The 25482-nt window shown below is 51.4% G+C and overlaps 1 protein-coding gene across 9 annotated transcripts in view; it reads left to right on the top strand.

Moving 5' to 3' along the window:
* The window catches only part of B3GNTL1 (UDP-GlcNAc:betaGal beta-1,3-N-acetylglucosaminyltransferase like 1), a 128128-nt gene that overhangs the window by 65945 nt on the left and 36701 nt on the right, over positions 1-25482 (top strand). For all 9 annotated transcript variants that reach the window (XR_011492411.1, XM_070479755.1, XM_020907285.2 and 6 more), the window contains 2 exons: positions 15639-15734; positions 22085-22209. Coding sequence is in view for 8 of the 9 variants with exons in the window: in XM_070479755.1 (XP_070335856.1) it covers positions 15639-15734; positions 22085-22209 (221 nt within the window). In the remaining variant the exon portion in view is untranslated. The remainder of the gene's footprint in view (positions 1-15638; positions 15735-22084; positions 22210-25482) is intronic.

Below are 25482 nucleotides of genomic sequence, written 5' to 3'. Positions count from 1 at the left end.
TTCTCCTTTCTAAATAAAAACTGAGCTCATTGTAAGTCTATCATCTTTGCTTTGCTTTTGTATGTTTTAAGCACCAAAAGCATTAAGAAGTATCCATCCAAACCTGTACCTTTTCTTGTGCTTTTCTTGAGAACCAAGAGTAAACTCATTCAGGATAAAGTATGGCCATGAGCTTATGAAATGTTTCGGTTTGTGCTGTATACTCCCCAAGGCACACTGGAATCAATTTTTCACTTGTATGTGCTGCGTAGAACGTCTTTTTGCAAAATGTACTTTCAGTTGGTGGCAAAACGAGAGGAGAGTGCAAAAGCCAACTGCTAGGACCCAGAAGAACAGTGTGACCCTGAGCCTTCTGCTTAACAAAGTTCCAAGAAGCTACATTATCTAAATCAGAAACTAGATTACTAGATTATAGAGTACACTTGGTGACACATCAGAACCGGAAGACGTAGTGACAGTAAGAGACAAAAATGGATGAAATGGAATCTACTGTAAACTTGATGACCCCGGAGAGTCACCATCTGCACTCTCACCTGTGTGCTCACCTCCTGCTCACCTGTGTGCTCACCTCCTGCTCACCTGTGTGCTCACCTCCCCCCACCTGTGTGCTCACCTCCTGCTCACCTGTGTGCTCACCTCCCCCCACCTGTGTGCTCACCTCCCCTCACCTGTGTGTGTTCCTTCGTTGTCCTAATGAACTAACAGGCCATTCTGTGTCTCTTCAGCTGGGACTGTCCCCACCTGCACACATGACCTGTGTTCACAGCAGGACCCCTGCAGTGGCCTCGTGACCGGAAGCATCGTGTCCCTTGTCCCCCCACCAGGGTCCTTCTGCCCCTTCAAAACTTGCCTTTTCTTGCCCAGACATGAGCCAGAGGCGCTTACTGGGCCTCTGGGAACCACGGCCACCCCTGCTGCCTTTGTGTGACAGGGCTGCTGTCTGGCTCCACTGTGGAGAGGTCTGATCCTCCGGTTGGTTGTGAATCTGCCGTGTTTGGGAACAGACTGTGGCTCACACTTGGGTATCAGAGCAGGGGTGCTGTTCGGCCCTGAGGTCCAGCTGCCACCTTCACTTCAGGCGCCACTTGAGTTCAGGGGCTTCTGGTGTCTGCGTACCGAGTGAAGGTCATCCTCGAAGGTCCAAGAAAATCACTGTGATGTGTCCTGAGGTTGCAGACAGGACCTGTTGTCTCAAACAGGTCTCATCCTGCAGAGGGTGCTGGCCTCATCTGTTTGCATAACAGCTCCTGGTCATCTGAGGAAACATTCTTCTTTCACATACTCACCCCTCCTCAAGTAAAGAGAGCTCTTCCCTGAAGACAAACTTTATGGTCCAGGGGGAGGAAGGCAGTCACCGTAGAAATACAAAGTAGGGGTGAGGTGAAGACTACTTGTAAAAATATCACTGAAAACCAACTAAATGACTTCCCATGTGCTGGAGATAAAGGCCACTCGCTGGGACGCCTGGACATGGGGCGGTGTGTGGGCCAGGGCCCTCCTTGTGGGTGAGGAGGGCAGGGGTCCAGCCACCTGGCCCAGGGCGTGGGAGGACCAGGGGAGGGGCCAGCTGCGCCTCTTCCTTGGGGGGATGGAGGGATGGGACAGGAGGGGGTGGGAGGGGGCCGCTCCCCTTCAACCTGTGAGAAGCAGCCAAGACGCAGCTCCACACCCCACCAAGTGTGCAGCCTCTCCGGGCGCCCCATGGGCGTCTCCCAGAGCAGTTTGCTGGCGAGATGCGTTTGTGTTCCTAGGTGCTGTGTGGTCAGCCACGAGGTCTGCCGCTGCTGCCCGCGGGTCAGCTCCCACCTCGCGGCCCGAGCGCCCTCTGCTGGGGCTCTTGCACCCACACTGCACAGTCATCTGATAACAATTGCACTTCTGTCACTACAGAATATGGATAGGACAGTCCCAGGGGAAGAGAGAAACCACCACAGCTCGTGTGTGTGTGTGTGTGTGAGTCATTTAATTGACTAAAGGGATGATCTGGAGCAAGCCAGCCTTCACCCGGGAGCAGGAAGGTGATGTACCGAGCCAAGCCCACCCTGGTACCACCTAGAATGTGCTGGTGAAACTCCTGGTCCCACGAATATGTGATTTATTCTTATCCTGGTCTCCTCATTAAGAAGGAAGCCATCTTGGGTGTCAGCTCTGTGTTGAGTGGCCGTTTCCATGTGCAACTTATTGGAGGTAAAGAATTATGCTCATTGGGGTCAGATGTAGGCTGGTCTGAAGAATGACGGCAGGCGGGGACGCTTGAAGCAAACGGGGAAGTTGTCCTCAAAGTTCCTTTTCTGTAGCTCCCTGGGGGGCTCAGATCCAGTGGAAAGCCAGCATATTCTCAGGTGTGTCCGAGGCTTCATGTGAGTATTAAGGCACAGGTAGGACGCAACCCCTCAGCTGTGGGTGGCAGGAGGCTTCTGGTGTCTTAAATCATGGGTGGCTGTTGGAAGCAGGAACAAAAGAAAGCTTGAAAGAAACCATCATGCCGAGTCAGCTTCTCTTTGAATTTTGAAAATAATTGCCTTGTTCTGATGGGATCCAAATAAGTGGCCACCAAACTTGTACTTTCTTCACTCTTTTTTTTTTGTCCTGTTTTTATTGTCTTATTCCCATTCTGCTTTCAGGCAATGTAGGGTTGTGGCAGAGCCTGTGCCTGTCACAATTTCATGCCTTTCTGTTACTAAATAATATTCCATCATATGTACATACTGCTTACACCACATTTTCTTTGTCCATTCATGTTTTGAGGGCCACTGGATTATTGCCACCTTTTGGCTATCGTGGCTAATGCTGCTGTGAACATTGCCCTATGTGTGTGCTTCATTCCCTGTTTCTGATTCTCTGGGGTGTATACCCAGGAGTAGAACTGCAGGATCATTACATGTTTAACATTTTAAAGAATGGTATCCGCAGCGTTTTATATTCCCACCAGCAATGTAAGAGAGTTCCAATTTCTCTACATCCTCGTCATTACTTACTGTTTTCTGGTTTCATTTTTTGTTTCTGTTTATTTTTTTTTATAGTAGCCATTTTCACAGGTGTAAGGTGGTATCTCATGGTTCTGATTGGTAGTTCCCTAATGATCAGTGACGTTGAGCATCTTTTTTGTTTGTTTATTGGCCATTTGTGTATCTTCTTTGGGAGAACATGTGCTCAAGCCCCAAGTGTGCAGGGTCCAGAGTGTTGGCATCCCTTCTCCTAGCCCTGTTGTGCAAAACCCCACATATTTCTTTTTTTCCAATAATACTCTTGGGGGGGTCATTTGCTTGAATCAAATATGTGTCTCTTTAAAAGAAGAAATGTTTAATGATTTAGGGTAAAAATTCAGGTGTCCTCTGGACATTCATTTTAAGGAAGGTTTTTCTGAATCTGGCTTCTCTTTTTTGTTTTTAATTCTACCTTTGATTTTTTAAAAAAAATCCCAAGGAATTCATCATAAAATTGCTTAAGAATTGCACTTGATTTCCATGGGTCTTGGTTGGAGAAGGAAGAGAGGAAGCCAAGAGCTAGGAGGCCGCCTGCTGGCCCTGCTGGAGCACCAATGGGTCTGAGTCCCCAGCACAGTGACCATCTCCACACGGGGTGCTGGGACTCAGAGTCAGATGACCTTCAGCAGGATGATGGGCACAGCCAGGCTACAGTGAGGACGTCTGCAGCCCTTGCTGTTGGAGCCACGATTGAAGCCAAAATGCCCCCAGGTGTGGTTCAGGGTCATTCAGGGTGACATGTTTCCTGGAGGAGATGCCAGTTCATGAAAAAGAGGTGAAAAGAGGTGAAAAGGTGAGAAAGGAAGAGGAAAGAGGTGAGAGTGAGGAGCGGCCACTGCAGCCCTGGAAACAGCCAGCTCCTCGGGGTTCGCAGCCCCAACAGCGCTCGGGGAGAGGCATGACGGTCGAGAGGTGCCCTGGGAGTGGCAGCTGGGGACGGAGGCCTCCCACTTTGTTCTTGGTAGGTCGAGAGAAACATTACGAAATGCTTTGGAAACTGTTCTGTCTTGTTCAAATAGGATTGGGGCAGGCGGGGGTCGATAAGACGGAGAAAGTATGAGGCTTTAAGAAATGTCTGGGAAGGAGCAACCCCCCCAAAATTATAGGTGTTCTGCTCTCGGTGATTAAGTATAATCTGAAATGATTCCATGTAAATTGGGTGTTAAGGAATTCTCCGTGTTGGGTTGGGGCGGGGGGGTGGGGACTGCCCTGCAAAGCCCACTGGGGATGGAGGCTTTGTTGCACATTCAGAAAAAACTTCCCTCCTTCCCTCCCCCAAGGGGAGGTTGAAATGTGAATTTGGAGATCAAGGCACAGAGCTGAGAAGATCCTCTTGCGATGATGAATCCTAGAGGAAGGGTCCTAGAGGGGGAGTCCAGATGCAGTCCGTTGCCCTTTCCTTCCCCCTCTCCTTTTTCACTCTCATCTTTCACTTTCATCAAGAGGCTCTTGGGTGCCCCCATCTCTGCCAGCAGCACCCCTGGAACAAATGTGTCTCTCCACCCTCCCTCCACCACTCCTGATCCTTGCTCACCTCCTGGGCACCCACTGTCCTCGCCTGCCCAGGATACACAGGCATGAATGACTTGGGTTGGGTTCCACAAAGCAGAGCTTGAGACTGTACAGATGTGGCAGGGGAGAAGCAGGCCCAAGGCCCGCCCCTGCCGGGCCCACGGGGGTGCTGGACCATGAACCCACACCCAGCTGGAGGGATGGCGCTTCTGTGCCCCCCACATCGGAGGTCCCCCAGCTTTGCCACCCCCAGGGACATGGAGTACCCTTGGCATTTCTGGAGGACAAGTTCACGTTCCCCTGGAGGGCCATTCCCCCAAGGGGCAAGCTTGAGCTTAATGTCATGAAAAGGATAATTCTTCCCTGTCATTGCCCATTTTCAACAAAAGGAGTTAGTTTAACAATTTCCTCAAATAGTGACAGATGGGCTTTTCCTGACATTGTCCTTTTTATCATTATCACCAACCCAGTGCTGGGTGGCCAGCAGCCAGCAGGGCCACACGGGAGCTCAGGGCAGAGCCAGCCTCAGGCTGTGCAGTGCCCTTGGCCCCCGTTCCAGGGAGACCGGGGGTGGGGGTCCACCTGGTCAGCGCTCCCTCCGCTGACGCAGGATCCCTGGCATCCGCTGTGTGAAGGAGTCATTTCAAGTGCTGGGCTGTGCGCGTGTCAAGGCCCCCCAAGGGTATGGTTGACAGCTGAGCCGTAAGGCTAAGGAGAGGTGGCCCTCAGGACAGCACATAACTTCCTGGTGGTGCCGGTTGGTGTAGGGTGACGACAGCCCCTGGTCTGGGGGCAGCCGAGGCCTGCTGCGGCCCCATGGCCCCCGGCGTCCCCACGCCCAAGGGCCCAGCCAGCACAAGTAAGGTCCCCACAGGCAGAGCTGGGAGCGGCCGGACGTGTGGCAGTACTGCTGGCCCCTTGCCGGGACTTTCCTTCCTCTCACCCCTGTGGGAAGCTGACGTCTGGGGCTCCTGGCTGCTGCCCTGTTACTCATCTGCTGCTCCTTATCCCCAAGTTTAGGGCCTTTTCACAGCCTTAGTGCAGGCCATGTTCCCCTGTGGAGCCCGCCCCTCTCACTGGCCCGGAGACTCTCCCAGGCCTCCCGCCCCTATGGGTCAAGCATGTGAGGCCCTGACCTGTAGCATCCTGCAGCTGAGTCTGACCTGGAGGGATTTATGGGACCTCCAACCCCTCGTGGCCTCATCGTGTGCTCTCTGCTGGCCGAGGGCCTGCAGAGCCGAGGGTGGGACAGTGAGGCATACCCAATAGGCACTGGGCTGCTCCTCTCTGGGGACTGCAGTTGGAACAAGTGTGTGTGTCCTGCCCAGAACACTGCGTCCACCTGTGCCCATGTACTCGGGGCTCCTCAGGCCCACACAGTGTCCACCCACTGCTTTTCCGTCACAGTGGACGCTCACAACCATGTGTACCTGCACGTGTGTGAGCAGAGCACAGTCACAAGCCTGATTCCCTCGGGTCAGTCCTGCCCCTCGAGCTCACCCACTCACCCACTGGACAATTGCTGGGCCCCATGGTGAGCAGGACACCGCTGGACACGGTGGTACAGGGGAGAGCAGGATGGACACCCCGGGCCCTGTCATGGGAGCGCGAACAGTTAGGAGTCCGGGTGGCGTCAGGCTTGTTGACTGCCTTGTGGGGTGACTGGCACCTCAGACACAAAGAAGGGATGGGGTCTGAGTCAGAGGTGCCTCCTGGCCAGACGTGGGCTGGACGGCTGGGCCCAGACGGCAGCACTAGGCCCCAGGAGATCCGAGCAGTGGTTCTCGGGACCAACACTGGCCCCTCAGCAGTCGAGGGAGCCACGTGGGTGCTGCCCATCCCAGATCCGCCCCCAAGTTGGGAGCAAGATGAGGGATTCTGCCGCAGCTAGGCCCCATGTGGGTCAGCAGCTGGCCAGGACAGCGTGTGCCCGGTTGCCAAGCCAGACCCTCATCTGCAGCCACCAACACTTTCCTCCACCGTAGCCCACGTCAACGTCGGAAGTGGCTCAGCAGGTGTTTCTGGAACCAGGGAACGTGGTAAATTGGGCCCCGTCCACATGGGATGAGTGTGGATGTGTGTGAACCAAGCCGCTGGCCCTGCTTGGGCATCCTGTGGGCAGAACTGCCCACGAGAGCTCTTGGCTACGGCGTCTTGATCAGCATCACCCCTGTGGACGGCATGCATGTGCTGTGAAGTCTGTGCTGGAGGCATGTTGACAGAGCCCCCACCTACCCCGAGGGGGACGTCGTGAGGCCACAAGGCCACAGAGCGCAGAGACGTATGAGGACATGCGGGGTGTCGTGGTCGACACGGCCCCACGTCCAATTCTCAGACTCAGAGCTGCTTCTAAACCTGCTGTCAACCCTTTGTTTCCCTCTCATTTCAGGGGGAACCCAAGCATTCTGCATTTCAATCTCATGTCAAGTCAGTTTTATATCAAATGAGTATCAATTTTCTACTCAAAATACTTTAAAAAGTGTACCCGGATACTGTAGCCTACCCATGTAGGCTGTAGTGTTTTCTTGCTTAATCCCATGTAATAAGTGACTTTTTAGTGTTTTAGTCCCAGGGGAACACACTGACCACATATCTGTGAATGGATGTGGGCCTTCTCCCCCTGTTCTCTCTGATTAGGATTTGAAATTTTAAGGCCTGTCTGAAATATATTAATTCCACCCTCCATCCGGTTCCACCCCAGATTCAGATTTAGCGGGTAGGCCTCATTCCTCATTCCTGGTGCTGGAACAACTCAGCGAAATAAAATGGTGATGGTTGAGCATGGGCGAGAAGTGTTGATGAATCCGATGGCTTCCCTGGGCCATATGTAGTCAGTTCTCGTGTGATGGTTTGTGAGTGAAGGGGTGCCCGAGCCTGTGGTCATCTGTTCTGCAATACTTCCAGAAAGTTCAGTGATTCAGACTGATTCAAGCCCCTCAGGGCCTATGGGATGGACGACCATTGCAGATCAGCTGCGTAGGCCTGACCCTTGGACTCCTTGAACCAGCCCCATGTGAGAACATTTCCCAGCAGCATCCTCATCAGCTGTTGAATATTCACATGCTGGAAACCTTGGTGCCTTTTCTTAAAAAGTTGCTGGCAAATCTCTCTGGAACTTCAAAGGATTCCTCCCATCATTCCTCCAGCCCAGTGCTGGAGTTACAAGTGGAAAACGTTTGCAGGACATGGAGGTTTTCATGGGTTCAGTCCGGAGGTCAGATGCCAAGGTGGACAGGCCCCACTTCATGGAGTGAGACACCGTGGAGAACACGGCAGTGCCTGGTGCACATGCGGGCGCTGGGGCTGGCAGGACCGGGGAGGCCAGCTCATGCAGTCAAACAATATGCCTGACCCATGGAGGGCTCACTGGGTTCTGCTGCTGTGACGATTCAGCCATGAAACTGGAGGAAATAGGTCCAAATCTTCTGCTCCATGAATCTGCATTCTGAGCCCTCATCCTGGATGTGGGGTTTGTGGGACCCCAGGCACCTCTGGCCCGGTGTCCTTACTGGGGACATGTGTAGGGGGTCCCAATGGCAGCTATGAAGGACTGTGGCCCTGAGGGCTATGCTCCCTCTTCCAGCTCTGGGGGTGGTCCTCTTCCTTCCCTCCCTCCACACCAGCCCTGGACCGAGCAGGGCTGCCTGTGACATTTCTAACTTCTCTTACTTCTGGTTATGGTATCTCCACCACTTAGGCCATCCAACAGACACTTGGTTGGTTCTAGTTATTTACTGCTGCTTAACCAGTGCCTCCAAACTTAGGGCTTGCAACAACTTGCTGTCAGTGGTCACGGTTTGTGGATTAAGTGGACAGGTGAGTTTCTTGGGCTTGTGGTGGGCTGGTGGCATCTGTGGCACTTTTCCTGCTTCCCCCCAGATCAGGCACCTGGTCTCCTTGCCTGGAACATCTGAGAATTTGTCCATTTTACCTGGTCATTGAGTTTACTGGTATAAACTTAACAATGTTCCTTTACTGTCTTATTAATGTCTATAGGTTTTGTAGTGATATGTTCTCTTATTTCTCATATTGATCATTTGTATCTTTTATTTTGATAAGTTAGATATTTACCAATATCACTGGTGTTTTTTTGAAGATTACGCTTCTGGTTTTATTGATGTTCTTGATCATTTTCTATTTCACAGATTTCTGTTCTTGTATCTGTTAGATCCTTTTTCTGTTTACTTTGAGTTTACTTTGCTATTTTCCTGTCTGAGATCTTCTTTTCTAATATAAATGTTTCAAGCTGTAAAATCGTCTCTATTGTTCTGACTGCTTCCCACGATTTTAATGTATTGTTCTTTTCATTTTCATTTGGCTTAAAATATTTTCTAAGTTTCTCGTTTGTTTGTTTTTTTTTTTCTCTTCAACCCATGGAAATCTAGAAATACTTTGTTTTAATTTCCAAGTATTGGTGGTCCTACCAAAGGAGCAGGCAATGCAGAAGGGAAGGCTGGTGCTCACAAATTCCACAGCTGCCCAGGCCTGACCCTCGGCCAGTCTGGTGATGGCCTCTCTCTTTGCTGACTGAACTCCTTCCCTCTCGCTGATGCTGCCCATTGTCTGAACTACCCTTTGCTGTTTCTGTGCATTTTCTCCTACTTCATGGGCCTATGCCACTTAAAGAATGGATTGATGAACTTCCCTGGTAGTCCAGTGGCTAAGACTCCATGCTCCGTGAAGGGGGCCCAGGTTCCATCCCTGGTCAGGGTACTAGGTCCCCCTAAGAGTTCTCCTGCTGCAACTTAAAAAGATCCTGTGTGCCGCATTAAAGATTGAAGATCCCACATGCTGCCGCTAAGACCCAGCACAGCCAAATAAATAATTTAAAAAAAGAAAAAACAACTCTGAAAATAAACTGTTTTTAAAAAGAAAGAAGTTGAACATGTTGAACTGTTTGGGGACAGATACTTAGAAATATGATGTGATGCAGTGGAAGTTGACAACATTGTGGATCAACTATACTTCAAATTAAAAAAGAAATAAGATGAGTCACAAATAGGAAGCCAAAATACAATTTTTAAAAATGTAGTAGTTACATTAAAAAGGTTTAAAAACAGATTAATTATATCTTCTTTAATATATATACAGTATTACCCTTTCAACATGTGATCAATATGAAAATATCAGTGACATATTTTACATGCTTTTTTTCATACCAAGTCTTCAAAATCTGACGTGCATTTTACACTCAAAGCCTCATTTCATGCGCCTGTGTGTCTGGGGACTGGGTCTGTTTTCTCTGGTCAGTCCCACAACCGGGGGAAACAGCTGGAACATCAGGTGTGCAGCTGTGGAGTCACTCACCAGAAAACTCGTCTGGAGTTTTGGCAAGTCAGCGTTGAAAACAGGAAGCTCAGTTTTGCTTTGTAATGGTTTCCAAATAATAGTGTGAAATCAGCTTTTTTCTGACTGTCGGGGGAAATTATGGAGCATGTTTGTTGGCACTGATGTTTTTGTATTTGCTATATAATGGTGAGTTCAGAGGGCCTCAGAGGCCCTTCTGTGGCGTCTGTTGGCTGTAGGCCTGGCTTCCCAGACCTTCCAGACCCCCTCCCACCCCCCAAGCATATGCTGAGATGCTGGGAGTCATGGGGCTTAGGTCTGTACTGACGGCTTCAGGACGCTCATGCCAGCAGCTTGCTGCGTGGCAGCAAAGATTTTGTTAAAGACTTTTTAAGTTTGTGTCTTTGTACCTTGACTGCAGGCACCACTGACCTTATCTCTGTCACTAGTTGTTAAAACTCCCATTTTTAGGATTCTACACAATTAAACTGTGATGGCCGCACTTGGCTGATGTTCACCTGTGTTGCATGTGTATCAGTTGCTCTACTGCTGGGGGCGCATGCATTGCATCTACACTATGGTGTCCTGCCATACACTGTTGCATAATGTTTGGGTTCTAATGTGTTTTATCTGCTGTGAAGAAAGCCGCTCGTAACATTCGTGGACAGGTTTTGTGTGATATGTGCCCAGGAGCGGAGCAACTGGTTGTGCAGAAGGTCTGAGCACCTGCTCAGCTGCTTTGTAAAGTGGTTCTGTCTCACTGTCCTTCCTAAAACCTGTGCGATTTTCACTTGGTGTTGTCAGTCTTTTTAATTGCAGCAGCTTGAGGGTGTAGTGTGTTTCCTCACAGCTAAAACTTCGTTCCCCTGTCCTGCCTAGATAGCAGGAGTGCCCCTCCCCATCTTCTCATCCCCCCCAAACCCCAGGTGTAACCACTGAAAAGGTCTGCAAACATCGACAAATGTCCCCTGGGGATGGGGTGGGGGGGGCGGGTAGGGGTTGCACTGGAAATGTTACTTTAAATGGAAAAAGCGTCTTTGCGAATGTGATGAAGGACTTCGAGATTGCCCTGCCATCGTTAAGTGTCCTTATAAGAGGAGTCAGAGGAGATTTGACCCAGACAGATGAGACACCAAGCTGCTAGCCGTGAATACAGGAAAGGGGCCCTGAGCCAGGGAGGGCGAGCAGTGCTGGAGGCCTTCAGAAGCTGGAAGATGTGTCCCCCTGCCTCTGAATGGAGCAAGGCCCTGCTGACACCCCGATTTCACACTGCGAGATTCACTTAGATCTTCTGGCCTCCAGGACATTAAGAAAATAAACCACTGTTGTTTTAAGTCACTAAGTTTGTGGTAATTTGTGGCAGCAACCACAGGAAACTAGTATAGTTACTGCAAGAAATAAGCCTTAAGTGAATGGGGAGATACACGGTGCTCACATGGGTTGGAGGACTCAGTGTTGTTGAGATGTCTGTCTTCCCCAGACTGAGCTGTGTGTTCATCATGATCCCAGCTGATATCACAGCAGGGTTGTTTGTTGTTGGTTTTTGGCTTTTTTTTAATGGAAATTGACAAACTCATTCTACACTTTGTTGGAAATGCAAAGGTTTTAGAACAGTCAAAATTCATCCGAAAAAGAAGAACAAGGTTAGAGAACAAGCACTACCCAACTTCAAGGCTAATACAGACAATGTGTGTTGGCATAAAGATAGACAGATAGATCAAAGGAACAGGGTAGAGTCCAGAGTTGACCTGTGTGTACACAGACAACTGATCTTTTATCAAAGTGCAAAAGCAGTTCAGTGGGAAAAGAGCATTATCTTCGAACAGATGGAACACATGGATATCCGTATACAATAAAATTGAACTTTAAATCTTCACACTATATGTGAAAATTAACTCAAAATAGATCCTAGAATGAAATGTAGAACTTAAAACTGTAAAAATTCTAGAAGAAAACTTAGGAAAAAAGTCTTTACATCCTTGGGTTAGGCAAAAAAAGTTCTCAGATACCAAAATCACAATTCATAAGAGGGAAAAAATGGGTAAATGGAATTCAAGAACATTGAAAACTTCTTTGAAAGGCATTGTTAAGAGAATGAAAAGACAAGTTCAGGTGAATGGGAGGAAATATTTGGAGATAATTTCTGATAAAGGGCTTGTGCCCAGAGCTCTGTAGGGCTCTCAAGGCTCAATGATAAGAAAACATACGTCCCAATAAAGAAATGGGCCAATGATTTGAATAGATGCCTCATCAAATAAGGTATATGGATGGCAAATTTAGTTCAGCATCATTCGCCACTATAAAAATGTTAAGTCCTCAATGAGATACCAGTGCATACCTGTTAGCGGTTCTAGAATACAAGGGCTGGCCATCCCACGTGTTTGCAAGAATGTGGAGCAACAGGAACTCACACTGCTGGTGGGAACTCAAATGATCCAACCACTTTGGGAAGCAGTTTAGCAGATTTTTTTAGAAGCTGTCCATTCAACTGCCTTTTCATTCAGTCATCCCCTCCTGGGTGTTTACCTGAGAGAAATGGAAGCCTCTCCACCCAGAGACTGACACACAGATGCTCGCCACGTCAACTAGGAGCAGCCCATGTCCAACAGGCGAAAGGGAAAACAGCTGTAGTTTAGAGCGAACAGGTGGTACTGAGTGCAAGAAACCAGAAAAGAGCACGGACTGCGTGACTCCATGTGAAATCCTGGTAAATGCAAGTAATTTACTTGTGACAGAAAGCCAATCAGAGAATCCCCTACCGGTCCAGTGGTTACAATTCCCACTTACATTGCCAAGGGCCAGGGTTTGATCCCTTTTTGGGGAACTAAGATCCTGAAAGCAGTGTGTGCGTGCCCCTAAAAAAAGCAAGTTAGCAATTGCCTGGGGGAGGGAGGTGGGAAGCTCACCCCGGGGGGCGGACACGGGCACGAGAAAGCTGGAGATGGGGTGGTTAGGTGTGTTTACTCTGGTCACATTCATCAAACTTTAAATACATACCATGTGTTGTATGTTGATCATACTCAACACAATTGTAAGTCATTTGCATCGTCCTTCATGCAACTAAGGGAAGACGTTAGTGGGCAGCCAGGTTTGTAGTCTGGAGCTTGGGCTCAACTAGAGATGAGTGGTCACTGCTGATGGGCTCCTGGGTGCGAGTGCCTGTGGAGCAGGGCTCAGGGGCACTTGCCACTGGGGGACAGGGCAGAGCTGGAGGTCTGAGAATGGGGTGCACCTGTCCCGGACTGAATGCCCATGTCCTCCACTCTTGTCTTGAAGTCTGAACCCCCAGTGTGATGGGACTGGGAGACGGGGCCTTTGGGAGTGACTAGGGTCAGCTGAGGCTATGAGGGTGGGAGCCCCGTGATGGGCTCAGACGCCAGAGCTCTTGCCACCCTGTGGGGACACACGGAGAAGGCCGCCTGCAGGCCAGGAAGGGGCCCCACCAGACTGGCCCCTGAGCTGTGGTGTGAGTCGCCATCCACCGTGTGCATCTCAGCAGCTTCAGCCAGATGAGGTGGTGCAGGGGAGCAGAGCCTGTGTGTACTATCCAAACGTTCAGCGAGGTGGTCTCGGAGCCAAGTGTGTGCTAGTTGTTAGAATCAGTAGACCCTAATCGGTGTTAGAATCAGGAGCACATGCTGGTCACTCTAAGCCAGTGCCGCGGCTGGACACAGCGCCCGTGCTCAGAGGTGTGGGTAGGCATGGCTGTAACCAGGCCCAGCATGGGGACGCTAGCCCTCCTCCTGGGGCCTTGCCTGAGACACCCTCACCCGCTGAGGCCACTGCACTGCTGGGCGGGGGAGCTCGTGTTCTGGGCTGAGAAAGGTGGGGCTGGCACCTGCCCTGTGCCCCCAATTAAGATGGAAGTGAGCTGACTTCAGTACAGGGGTCTTCAATTCCTGCAAATCCCCCTCGCAGGTGGTGGGCTTGCCCTCAGGGCCCGCCTGCCCAAGGCAGTGGGATGCATGTTGTCTGTGTGTAGGCGTGTGCATGTGCAAGGGGCCTGTCCAGGTTGAAAGCCCTGTGCCCAGAGTCCAGGGCAGAGAGAAGCAGATGTTTGGGTCTCCCCTTCCGCTCCTGAGTGCTGCCTCCTTCTCCCTCCCTGCCTTAGACTCAGTGCAGGCAGTATAGCCGAGGGAGGGGGGCCCAGTCCCCTCTGTATCCTCCCCACATCCTTCATGCCCCAGGGTGTCAAGGGAGAGAGCCCTGTGTTCTAATCTCTAGTTGTTGGCAGAACCTCCATGGCCCAGGCCAGGCGTTGTGGCTGCGGTCAGGGCAAATCCCAGGGAAGCCAGGAGCCCCTCTCCACTCCTAGTGGGCTGGCAGGACCAGCCTGAGCCCATGGGGGCAGTGGAGGCAGAATCGTGACCATGCCAGGGAGCTGGCCCTAAATTGCTGCTAACCTGCTCGACCCACACTGGGGCCTAACCATGTTTCACATCCAGAAACATGTGACCTGAGTGCAGGAAGTGGCCGCAACAGGCCACATTCATGGAAGAGAGGGCTGTTTTTCTTCTAAGACAGTTTTGCTCAAGGTTTCTTGTAATGAGTCCCTGGGGTTTTAGAAGTGGGACACGCTCATTAAGCCTACACCACCTTCTCCTGAGGGCTCCACGGCTCCCCTGTTCAGCTGGTGGGGGGCTGGTCTGGACAGGACCTCGGCCCCTGGCTCTGCTGCAGGACAAGGAAGGGGGACAGCCTCAGGGGACAGACGGGGGCGCCTGTATACGGAGGGTGGCTGAGGGGCTCACACGCTACACCTCACACAGCAGGTTAAAGCTCGGCATTCCTTCACCTGCACACAATTCAAACAGTGACTAGAACTGATGACTGGCAAATTTCTAAGAGGACTGTTAAGACCCTCACGAGTTCTGTCTTGCTGGAAACCACATTTAAAACTCAGAACCCACATGTCAGCAGCTGCTCCACTTCTTAAGCCCATGCTGGGGTGGGGTGCAGGGGGACCCCATGTCAATCACCAAGCCCTAGTCACCACAGCAGCCTCGCCTCTTCCCTGTGTCACCAAAGAGAAAGTTCCACAAACAGGTTTCCCCAGTCACCTGTGGTCAGTGAGACTCCTGAGCGAGCAGAGAGCTTGAGAGGCGGGGGCTAGGCACGGAGTAGTCGCTGGTGGCAGTGTCTCGAAGCAAAAGTGCAGAAGACAGACTTGCTTGGGGCTGGGTGAGCTTGGCAGGTGAGGGCTGCATGGAAGGTGAGGGCTGTCCCAAGTGACTGTCAGCTGCTGGATGTTCACAAACCATGCCCAAATACAGAAGCAACTTGTCCCAGGCACAGGGGGTGGGGGTCTGTCTGTCCCATTCGGTTCCAGTTCAGCTTCTGGGCATGACTCCCTGTCCCCAAGACGTGCTCACAGCCTCACACTGTCCATGATTCGGGAGCAGGTCGGACCAGATGTCAGACAGGTTCTCACAGGGTCCATGGCACAAGTGCAGACTTTATAACCTAGTAGAAATAAAGTAAGAGGTGGGAGCCCCCAAGCCCAACTGCCCAACAGTCAGGTGGACAAAGCCCCACATGGCAGACACGCAGTGCCTCTTTGTCGTCGCTGTTAATTTTAGGCATTCCTTTTCGTTAGGGTGTAGGTGAGGCTCGATCACAAAGTGATTAGAGCACAGCCCCCGAGGACCTGGGGGTGGGCTTCCACCCTGTCTGTCTGCCTGGGGAGCCGGACACCATTGATATGCCTCTAAAGCCACTTGAACCTTTGTACCAACAGGGAAGGGACACGCACAGAAGTTTATCACTTTCTGAGTGACTTTCTGGGAAGTAACCCGGGGGTTGTGCGATGAGCTGTTCTTCTCTGTTCATTGTGTCGATGCTAATTGCTTCCAGGTGTTTACCTCCAACGGCCCCACCGTGATCATGCCCACCTGGTTCTGCTCCCGAGCCTGGTTCGCCCACGTGGGCCCGTTTGATGAGGGCGGGCGGGTAAGTATGGCCCTTGGATTTCCCCACCACCACCTGGGCATGCGGGGAGGGGCTGTGAGGGCCTTCCCGGCGCTCCCTGGGCCTGCGTGCTGGTGGCTGGGCCTCCCCTGGAGCAGCGGGTTTCTGGTGAAGACCGTGGGCGCCTGCTTTGGGCTCCTACCTGGAATGGCCACCTCATCCTGGTTTAAGGGCTGTTTGTGGGAAAGTGCAGGACGCGGGCAGTGCTGCCCTGCCCCCTGGATGGCAGCGGGAGAGGAGCGCCCCTTGCTCCCCTGCGGGTGGCAGCCCCGGAGCACTGGGGTCCAAGCTGGCCGGGGCCTCCTCCGCAGAGCAGGGCCCACGCTGGCCTCTGGCTTAGAAATGGGGACCCCGACTTCCTCCCCCTCCCTCCTCGACGGCCTTAGAGGGAACACGCCGACATAACACTCAGTCAGAAGGTAAATCTTAAGGTTGATTAGTTTGCTTTTCTTTAACCCTCCTTAAATTGGCTTTGAGACGTGTGTTCTGGTCTCGTGATGGATGGAGCCCGTGGGTCAGACTTGTTAAGGCCCATTAGGCTAGAAGGTGGGGGTGATGCAGGCCCAGGCTCACCATCTGCCCCAGGACCTTGGCCCCCCAACCAGCCCGCTCAGAGTCTCCTCTCCACTTTGGAGGGGACCGTCACCCGCTGCCAGGGACCCAGTGGATCCTTGGCTTGGGCGCCACCCCCCACCCCGCCCGACCCCACCCAGCATTTCTCTGACCACCCCCAGGGAGAGGTCAGCTCTTCTGCGGCCCCCTGCGCTGGACCCTGGTCAGACAGTCCCTCTCACGGCTACCCAGACTTGCCCTCCAGAAGCCGTGCTGGTCTCACGTGTACAAACACGGGGCCCCGGCCGCCTGTCCTCAGGACTGGCCCGAGTGGGGAATCTCCACCAGCCCTCCCTTCCTGGAGGGTCTCGTGAGCACGTAGCCACACTCTGCCCAGGGACTCCCACCGGGGGCTGCAGGGGGCCAAGGCCAGAGAGGTGGTGGGATGTCCTCTCTGCCAACAGATTCTCCTTGAAATCAAGGCACGGGGGGAGCGAAGGGACACCCCATGAGTCTCCCCACCACTAAGCACATGCTGCTAAAGCTGCTCTCACTGGTGCTGAGTCCAAGCACCTGCTGTTCTCATTCTTCTGCAGCACGTAGCCCCGAGATGGTCATCAGGAGACATTCCTTAAATCACAGCCATGAGCAGCTTCAGGACGGGAAGTGTGTCAGGCCTCTTCAGTTCAGTAACTCAGTGGTGTCCGACTCTTTGCGACCCCATGAATCGCAGCACGCCAGGCCTCCCTGTCCATCACCAACTCCCGGAGTTTACCCGAACTCATGTCCATCGAGTCGGTGATGCCATCCAGCCATCTCATCCTCTGTCGTCCACTTCTCCTCCTGCCCCCAATCCCTCCCAGCATCAGGGTCTTTTCCAATGAGTCAACACTTTGCATAAGGTGACCAAAGTATTTTCAGCTTCAGCATCAGTCCTTCCAATGAACACCCAGGACTGATCTCCTTTAGGATGGACTAGTTGGATCTCTTTGCAGTCCAAGGGACTCTCAAGAGTCTTCTCCAACACCACAGTTCAAAAGCATCAATTCTTTGGCCCTCAGCTTTCTTCACAGTCCTCTTAGCAGGAGTTAATTCTTCCTGGAGAGGGAGCTGTGGAAGGAAAATAAAGTCCATCCCTCTCTTTGTACAGGAATCAGGGACCAAGGACCTGGGCTAGGATGGGGCCGTGGCTGCAGCAAGTGAGGGATGTGGGCATGAGGAGGGGGTCACAGATGGCCATGAAGCCCACTGCCAGGATGAGGACATGAGGTGTTTCCTGGTTCCTTCAGGTCCTCCCCCAAGAAAACAGGTTGAGCTTAGGAGTTACTTGTGGAATACACTTGAGGGAGCACCGTGTGCTGGGGGCTGGTCCTCAGCTGCTTGTCTGGGTCTGGGAGGCTGCAGCTCTCACCCGGGGGGGAAGAGCAGGGAACTGGAGCCGCCGGGACGGTGAGGTGCTGAGGGCCACAGAGCAGGCTAGCGGCAAGACAGGGATAAGCGAGGACACAGCGGGCATGAGCCGGAGCCCGCAAGGTGCACTCAGAGTGAGGCGGGAGGGGAGTGGGAGAGTTGGAGGAGGGTGCGGGACGGCACCCAGCTTGAGGGATCTGGGTGTCCCCAGGAGGCACCTGTTTCAGGCCCTTAAACCAGAAGGAAAGTGACCAAAATGGTGTTTGTTGTTTCAGAACCAACCCCGGAGGGGGTCGTGGTTGCTCGGAAGAGCTGCTGCCCAGCACGGCAGACACTTTTCAGAAGTGCCTTTGCACCCATTGGAAAGATCCTCAGGCTTGGAGTCGCTGTGTGGCGTATGAACTGTCGCCCCCTCTCTCGAGTTGGGGAGCCCAGGCTCCTTTGCATTTTAGCCATTCTGACTGGGGTTCTGTGGTTTTCTGTTGTATTTTAATTGACATTTTCCAGATGACTTACGACGTTGAGCAATTTTTCATGTGCAGATTGGCTGCTCCTATGTTGCTTTATGAAACATCCAGATTTCTTTGCCCGGTTTTGAGTGGAGCGTCTTATTTATTTGGCCAGGGAGGTCTCAGTTGCAGCACATGGATCTTCCATCTTTGTGGAAGCACGTGGGATCTTTAGTTGCAGCACTCAGACTCTGTGGGATCTAGTTCTCTGACCAGGGATCGAACCCAGGCCCCCTGCATTGGAAGCCCGGAGTCTTAGTCCTTTGGATTTGATGCTCCCAATGCAGGGGGCCTGGACCGCCGGAGAAATCCGTGGTGTCTTCTTGTTGAGGTGTTGGTGTTCTGGGTCAGATGTGTGCTCGTGGGTATTTCCTCCCATCCTTGGTCTCTGGGATCTTCCCTCAGTCCCAGGTTCTGTCCCGAGGACGTCAGGGCAGCAAGGCTGGGGCGTCCTCCTCTGTTTTGTGGGTTTCATTTCCCCGCCCCGGCACCGCCTGCTCTGAGCCTGGGCCTCACAGGTGCTACAGAGGTTGGCCTCTCAGACACCCAAAGCCAGAAGCCGGCATCTTCTCTCGTGCCTTAAAAACCTCTCTTGGTATCAAAGAAGGTTTGTGTTTTGTCATCTCTGTATTGAGTGCCCTTAATCCCATATGCTCTTCTTAAACCTTTCCTGGTCAGCTTTTTATATTTGTTTTTGAAGGTATTCTGACTCCTACCTATTGCTTGAACGGCAGTCAGTAGGTCAGCCTATTCCCTCTCTGTCTTCTGCTGATTTTGTCGTGTGATTTCTGCTCACATTAGAAGGCGGGCCCACATGCTGAATCCCTAGGTGCCTGTCCGAGTCCCTGGACTCAGCCTCACACGTCAGGCTTCCCCACGCCTGAAGGGCCGTGGCGTTCCTTGTTCCTGCACCTTCAGATTGTGGTTTTGGACACACGAAGGAGGGATGGACTGAACAGAAAACCCTGGGCCACACCTCCCCTCCTGTCCTGAGGACAGCTCCCCGCCGCCTCCCTTTGCCTGACGCTGCTGGGACTCACCTGGAGGCAACGGGAATTCCTCCCTTGTTGTTAAAGACTTGGTTTCACTGGGGTTTGTCTTTATGCTGATAGAGTTCCGGTGTGTGGGAACCAGGTCTGCTCTTTTTTTGGCTTATAACTTTAAGTTTTAGCTGTCTGCCACTGCTGTGGTTTTCTATTTCAATATCTTCCATTTCAACAACTTCCTCTTAACCCTTTTTTATTATTTAATTTTCTTAATCTTCACTTTCTTGTCTGTCTCCCTACGTTTCTTCAGTGCCCCTTATTTGTATTCAGATCTGCTTTCCCTGGAGAACTTTCTAATTTCATCTTCATTTCTCACATAATTTTATCTTTTTCTTCAATTTCTTTTCTGAATTCAGTCAACCCTCTCTTATTTAAAAGGTTTATTGGGGTATAATTCATATAATTCACCTGTTAAAATGTGCAGCTCAGTGTATTTTAGCACATTCACGGGGATGCACAGCCATCACCACCGTCTGATGCATGGAAGAGCTTCACCTCCCAGAGAAGCCGGCCTGCAGTCGCGCCCCCCGCCCCGGGCCTCCCCAGCCCAGGCTGACCCTCCTCCCCCCAGTCTCCTGTCTGTCCTCCTCTCTGCACCGGTCCAGCTCTGTTAGTTATGGAATTTCTGGTTCATGATGGCCTCCTCCGTTCTCAAGCCTTGTGGAGGACGTGTGATTTCACTTGGAGAGTTATTTACAGAATTTTTTCTTTTTTTTTACTTGTTAATTCTTCCTTTTGTTTTTATACAGCATGGCAAAATGAGGAAACAGCTGACAAGAGAATTTTTTCTCCTTCATGATTTTTGGTGGTGGTATTTTTTATTTGGGGCGAATGTCTGTTCACAGAAGTGTTTGTTTTCTGTGTCTTCTCAAGCTGGCTTTGTATGGCCTCTGTTCACAGGATTCCTACCCCAAGGTCGCTGCCTCTGTGACCCCAGCGTTGAGAGCAGGAAGGGGAGGAGAGAGTGTTCCCCCTCCTGTTTCCTTTCGTCCCAAAGGATCCTCATCCCCTTTCTCCACACCTCCAAGGGCACACACCCTTCCAACCACATGCCCCAAGGGCCCCCAAGGCAGGGGGTGACTCCCCCAAGTCTTCTCAGGCCCCTGTTTCCATGGAGGACTGGGGCTCAGCACCTGGTCTTCCACGTCCTCTGGCTAAATTCTCAGTTGTCTCTTTGCCAGAAATAAGGAAACTCTGGGGTTGAGTCCCTACTGGTCATGAGTGGAGAGGACATCGTCTCTCCTTCCTAAGTGTATAAAGCGCAGAGTTACAATGTGCTCTCGAAAGGTGCCTTTGAAAATGCAGAAAATTAGAAAAAGGAAAAACATACAAATCAGCTGTGAGCCCATCACCACACGTCTGCTCTGAACTTTTGTGTGGGGTCCTTTTGTCTTTCTTTTACTGTGGACAACTTTTAGCTGAGCTGCAAACAGGTTTGTTTTTTTTTTTAAATTTGGGCTGCACTGGGTCTTCACTGCTGCTTGCTGGCTTTCTCCAGTAGCGGCTGGTGGGTGTTCCTCTCTAGCTGCAGTGCGCATGCGAACACAATTGTGAAAGCTGACTTTTAACCTTTTGGTATAAATCCTTTCATGACCTGTGGTCTCTGTGAAAACACTTCAGTCACCACAGTGGTCCATCAAGTCACAGCATGACTCAGCCAGCTGAGGCTGGGAGTGAGGCCGTTGCTGTGGTTCCCGCGGCGGTTTCCTCTGCGGTCTGCCGCCCTGTCTCTAGTGTGTTGAGACCCCCTGGCGGCGAGTCCCTGGGCAGGGGTGGCTTTGCACGGAGACCGACGCGGTGCTCTGCGTGGCAGCTCAGGCGTGAGAGCCCAGCGGGCTGCCCCCGGGGTGGCTCTCGGGCCTGAGCCAGGAGGTGGCAGAATTCACGACCGGGTCATCACAGACCCCAGAGGCTGGGTGCATGGGGCCCAGTCAGGAGATACGCCTGGGCTGGCCCAAAGGGGTCGGGAGTCCCCTCTGCCCACAAGGGTGGCGGCCACGGGGCTCTCCCAGGGCATCAAGACCTCAGAGGCCAGCCGTGCCGTCTTCCCCTCGGGATGGACGAGCTGGGCGAGCACCTGTGGCTCTGCCGGGAGCAGTCGGCCCCGCCGTGGCGCTGGCGTGGCCTGACCTCGGGTTGCAGAGGCGGCTAACGGGGCAGAACAGGCTGGGCCGGCGCACGGCAGCCTCTGGGCTGTGGGGAAGCCAGCCTCTGCCCAGAGCAGGGGTCCTGGCAGCCTGCCCGGCCGTCTCCGGGCTCTGCTCGCCAGACACGCCCTGTGTGACCTCCTGTCCAGACCCTCTGCTCTCTCGCTTTCCACCTTGAACTCAAGGAAGTGAAGGAGCTGCGATTGTTATCCCCATCAGGACTGAGGTCCCCCAGCCCCGGACTGGCCAGCAGGGCAGCTGCGGCCCCGCCGGCCGGCCCTGATCTGAGCCCTTCTCGACGAGGGTGGGAGGCCTGGGTTCTCACAGGACAAGAGGACCCTGTGGGACACTGCGGACCCTCGGAGCAGCGTGCCCATCAACAGGGAGGGGGCAGTGGGGTCCAGGGTCCAGTTGGAGGCCATGAGTGAGAGTGACAACGGGGCTCGGGTCTACTCCTCAGGCACCTTCTTGTCCTGGAGCCGACTCTTATGGTCACGTTTGCCGAGCTCTGGCCGTGAGCTGGGGGCCGCAGCTGGCCGTGTTTTTTTCCAGCTGAGGCCTCACCGGTCGGGCTGGGCTTGAGCGCAGGGGCCCCCGGCCGACCCCCATCTCCCATTGCCTGATCCAAGGCTCTGTTCTGAGTGGACACACGTTTCTTCATCCTGCAGGGTGTCCCCGAGGACCTGCTCTTCTTCTACGAGCACCTGAGGAAGGGCGGCGGGGTCGTCCGTGTGGACCAGAGCCTCCTCCTCTACCGCTACCACCCCAGCGCGGCCACACACTCCGTCCTCGAGTACGCAGGTCCTGGGGTCCGGACCGGGTGGGGCGGGGGGGGGGACCTAGTCAGGTCTCTGCCCCAGGGTGGGGGCCTGGGGGCGTGGCTGACACCAGGGCACACGGCCCACGGCCTCCCAGGAGGGAGGTCATCCTCAGTCTGTGGACCAGCGTGTTCCTCAGGATCAGGGCTAAGGGTCTGTCCTCACTTTTATTATTTATTTCCGTTGCTCTGGGTCTTTGCTGCTGAACAGGCTATCTCTAATTGCTCCTCATTGTGGTGGCTTCTCTCATTGCAGAGCGCAGGTTCTAGGCACTTGGACTTCAGTAGTTGCAGCTCAAGGTCTCTAGAGCATGAGCTCAGTAGTTGTGACATGGGGCTTAGTTGCTCTGTGGCACATGGGATCTTAGTTCCTGGACTAGGGATCGAACCCGTGTCCCCTGCATTGGCAGGCAGATTCTTAATCGCTGGACCATGGCTCAGTGGGTAAAGAATCTGCCTGTGATGCAGGAGACACAGGAGATGTGGGTTTGATTCCCTGGGTATCAAAATCTTCTGATACCCATGGACAGAGGAGCCTGGTGGGCTACAGTCCAAAGGGTTGGACACAACTGAGCACCTAAGCACACACAGAATTCACATGTCGATGTTGTCTGGGGGTCTTGTTCTCACTTGATTTGAGCTGAAAGGACTCAGAATGAGCCCAGCCCACCACTGATGTGATTACAGGTGGGCTGGGGGCGTCCTCTTCCTTCTCTGCCCACCAAGGGGAGGGTGGCTGGGGCAGAAGTTGGGTCATCCCCTACACGGGGCATCGCAAAGGCTGGCCCCCTCCTTCTCATGGCCCACAGTCTCCCAGGTTCCAAAGCTGGAGGTCGACTGCCAGGGGCAGGGCAGGGGAGGTGCCCAAAGTGCATGCTGGGTGAAGACAAGGGAGCTGTGTGTTTTCCTTTCTTTAGTTTGAACTCTGTGCATGTGCACATGTATGTTTGTTTATTTCAAACAACCACAAGTGTGTAGACCCTCAGTGCTACCATGATGCTGCTCATTTGGGGATGGAGAGGACTGGAGCCCTGAAACAGATCTGTGATCAGGCCATCTTCTGAGTGGAAAGAGCGTGATGCAAAGACACGCATTTGAGTTTTTGGACACAGAAGAGACTCTGTTCTTCCCCAGAGGGTGTGAGACTCATTGGAAGGTGTGGCCTCTCAGCTGCTGTCCAGAGAGGTCTCCTGTCCACTGTCACAGCAGGTGTGATGCTGATTGGAGCATGTGTTGTGGGGGGATCGCAGATCGAAGTATCCGTATTCATTTGGGAGATCCTTGAACTTTTGCACATGCGCTAATCCTTACTGAAGCTTAGCTTCTTTGTTTTCCAGCTTTAAGCAAAAGAGCTTGATTTCTCTTGTCTTTTGATAAATCTGAATTTTGATACAGTAGCTTTAGTGAAGCATCATAGGGAGTTTGTTGTCATGAACTTGACTCAGTGTGAGTGCAATTTGCATACTTGAGGTAAAGGTCTAGGGGGACATAAGAATCCTAAATGTGTATATCCCTAATCACAGAGTTTCAAAACATACAAGGCAAAAACTGGTAGAAATAAAGGGAGAAGTAGACAAATCCGTAGTTACAGTTGGACAGTATAAATAATAATTAAAATTAGATTAGTAATTTTAAAACTTTTCATAAAAGCCAAGCCAGATGGCTTTACTGATATAGTCTATCAAAAATGTAAGGAAGACTAATTCCTTCAGGAAATAAAGAAGAGAAAGATCTATTGGATGTCAGGAGGCAGGAGCTTCACACTTATTCCCTAAGACCAGTATGACTCTGAAGTTTAAAATGCTACAAGAATATTACAGGAAAATAAAATTACAGACCAATATCCCTTATGAGAATAGGTGTGAAAAATCATTCACAAAATATTGCCAAGTCAAATTCAGAAATATATATGAAAGGATAATACATCATGAATATAAGTCTGGTTTAACTCTCCAAAATCAATAAGCATGATTTACTACAGTAACAGAATAAAGGATAAAAATCACACAGCCCAATAGATGCAGAAAAAGCATTTAACAAAATTTAATATCCATTTATGGTTTTTAAAACAATCTCTGCAAACTAGAAGTAGAAGGAAACTTTCTCAGTCTAATAGTATCTACACAAACCTATAACTAACCTCATATTTAATAATTAAAGACTGAAAGTCTAAGATCCTTCTAAGATCAGGAGGAAGTGATATCCTGATTGTTCCTCTCACTACTTCTCTTCAACATAGTAAGGGAAGTCAGTGCAATAAGATCAGGAGAAGAAAAGATACAAGCATTAGAAAGTAGAAGGAAAACTAGCATCATTTGTATCAATAGATGGCATGATTGTGTTTCATAGGAAATCAAAACCAATAATATAGTGAGTTTTCCAGGATACAAGTTTATAGACTTGCAATAAAACAATTGAAAAAAAAACGCAGTTTAAAAAATGTACAATGGCATCAACAATAGAATATTTTTAAGTGTAACAAAGTACATCTCTAACTGCTAAAATCCATTCCAGAAAATGCTAAGGGAAATTAAAACCTGTAAAATAGATCGATGGAGAGCGATACCACATTCATGGATTGGAAGATTTATTATATATTTTTAAAATTAATTTATTTTTGGCCGTGCTGGGTCTTGGTTGCTGCCTGCAGGCTTTATCTAGTTGTGGCCGGCGGGGGCTGCTGTCTAGTTGCACAGGTTTCTTATTGCAGTCGCTTCTCGTTGCAGAGCATGGGCTCTGGGACACAGGATTCAGTAGTTGAAGGGCATGGACTCAGTAGTTGCCGTCTGCACCGTCTAGAGCTCAGCCCAGTAGTTGTGGTGCACAGGCTTGGTTGCCCCACGGCCTATGGAATCTTCCCAGACCAGGGATCAAACCTGTGTCCCTGCGTCAGATTCTTAACCACTGAACTACCAGGGAAATCCCAAGACTCAGTATTGTTAACATCAGTTCAGCCCAAATTGATCTGTAGATTCAGTGCAATCCCTGTAAAAGTCCCAGCTGGCTTCTTTGTAGAAACTGATAATCTGATTTTAAAATTCACAAAAAAATCAGAGGACCCAGACTGGCCTAAATAATCTTAAAAAGAACAAAATTTGAGGATCCATTGTGCCTGATTTTAAGACTTACTCTGAAGCTACACCAATCAGGAAAATGTATTGGTTGCATAAATGCAGAAATACTTATCAGTGAAGCAGAGCAGACAGTCCAGAAATAGACTCACAACTGATTTTCAACCAAGTCTCCAAA

This window comes from Odocoileus virginianus, chromosome 17 (assembly GCF_023699985.2).
Source record: "Odocoileus virginianus isolate 20LAN1187 ecotype Illinois chromosome 17, Ovbor_1.2, whole genome shotgun sequence".
Taxonomy (NCBI): Eukaryota; Metazoa; Chordata; class Mammalia; order Artiodactyla; family Cervidae; genus Odocoileus; species Odocoileus virginianus.
The sequence above is the reverse complement of the archived record's forward strand: the minus strand, read 5'-3'. Positions and strand labels throughout refer to the sequence as shown.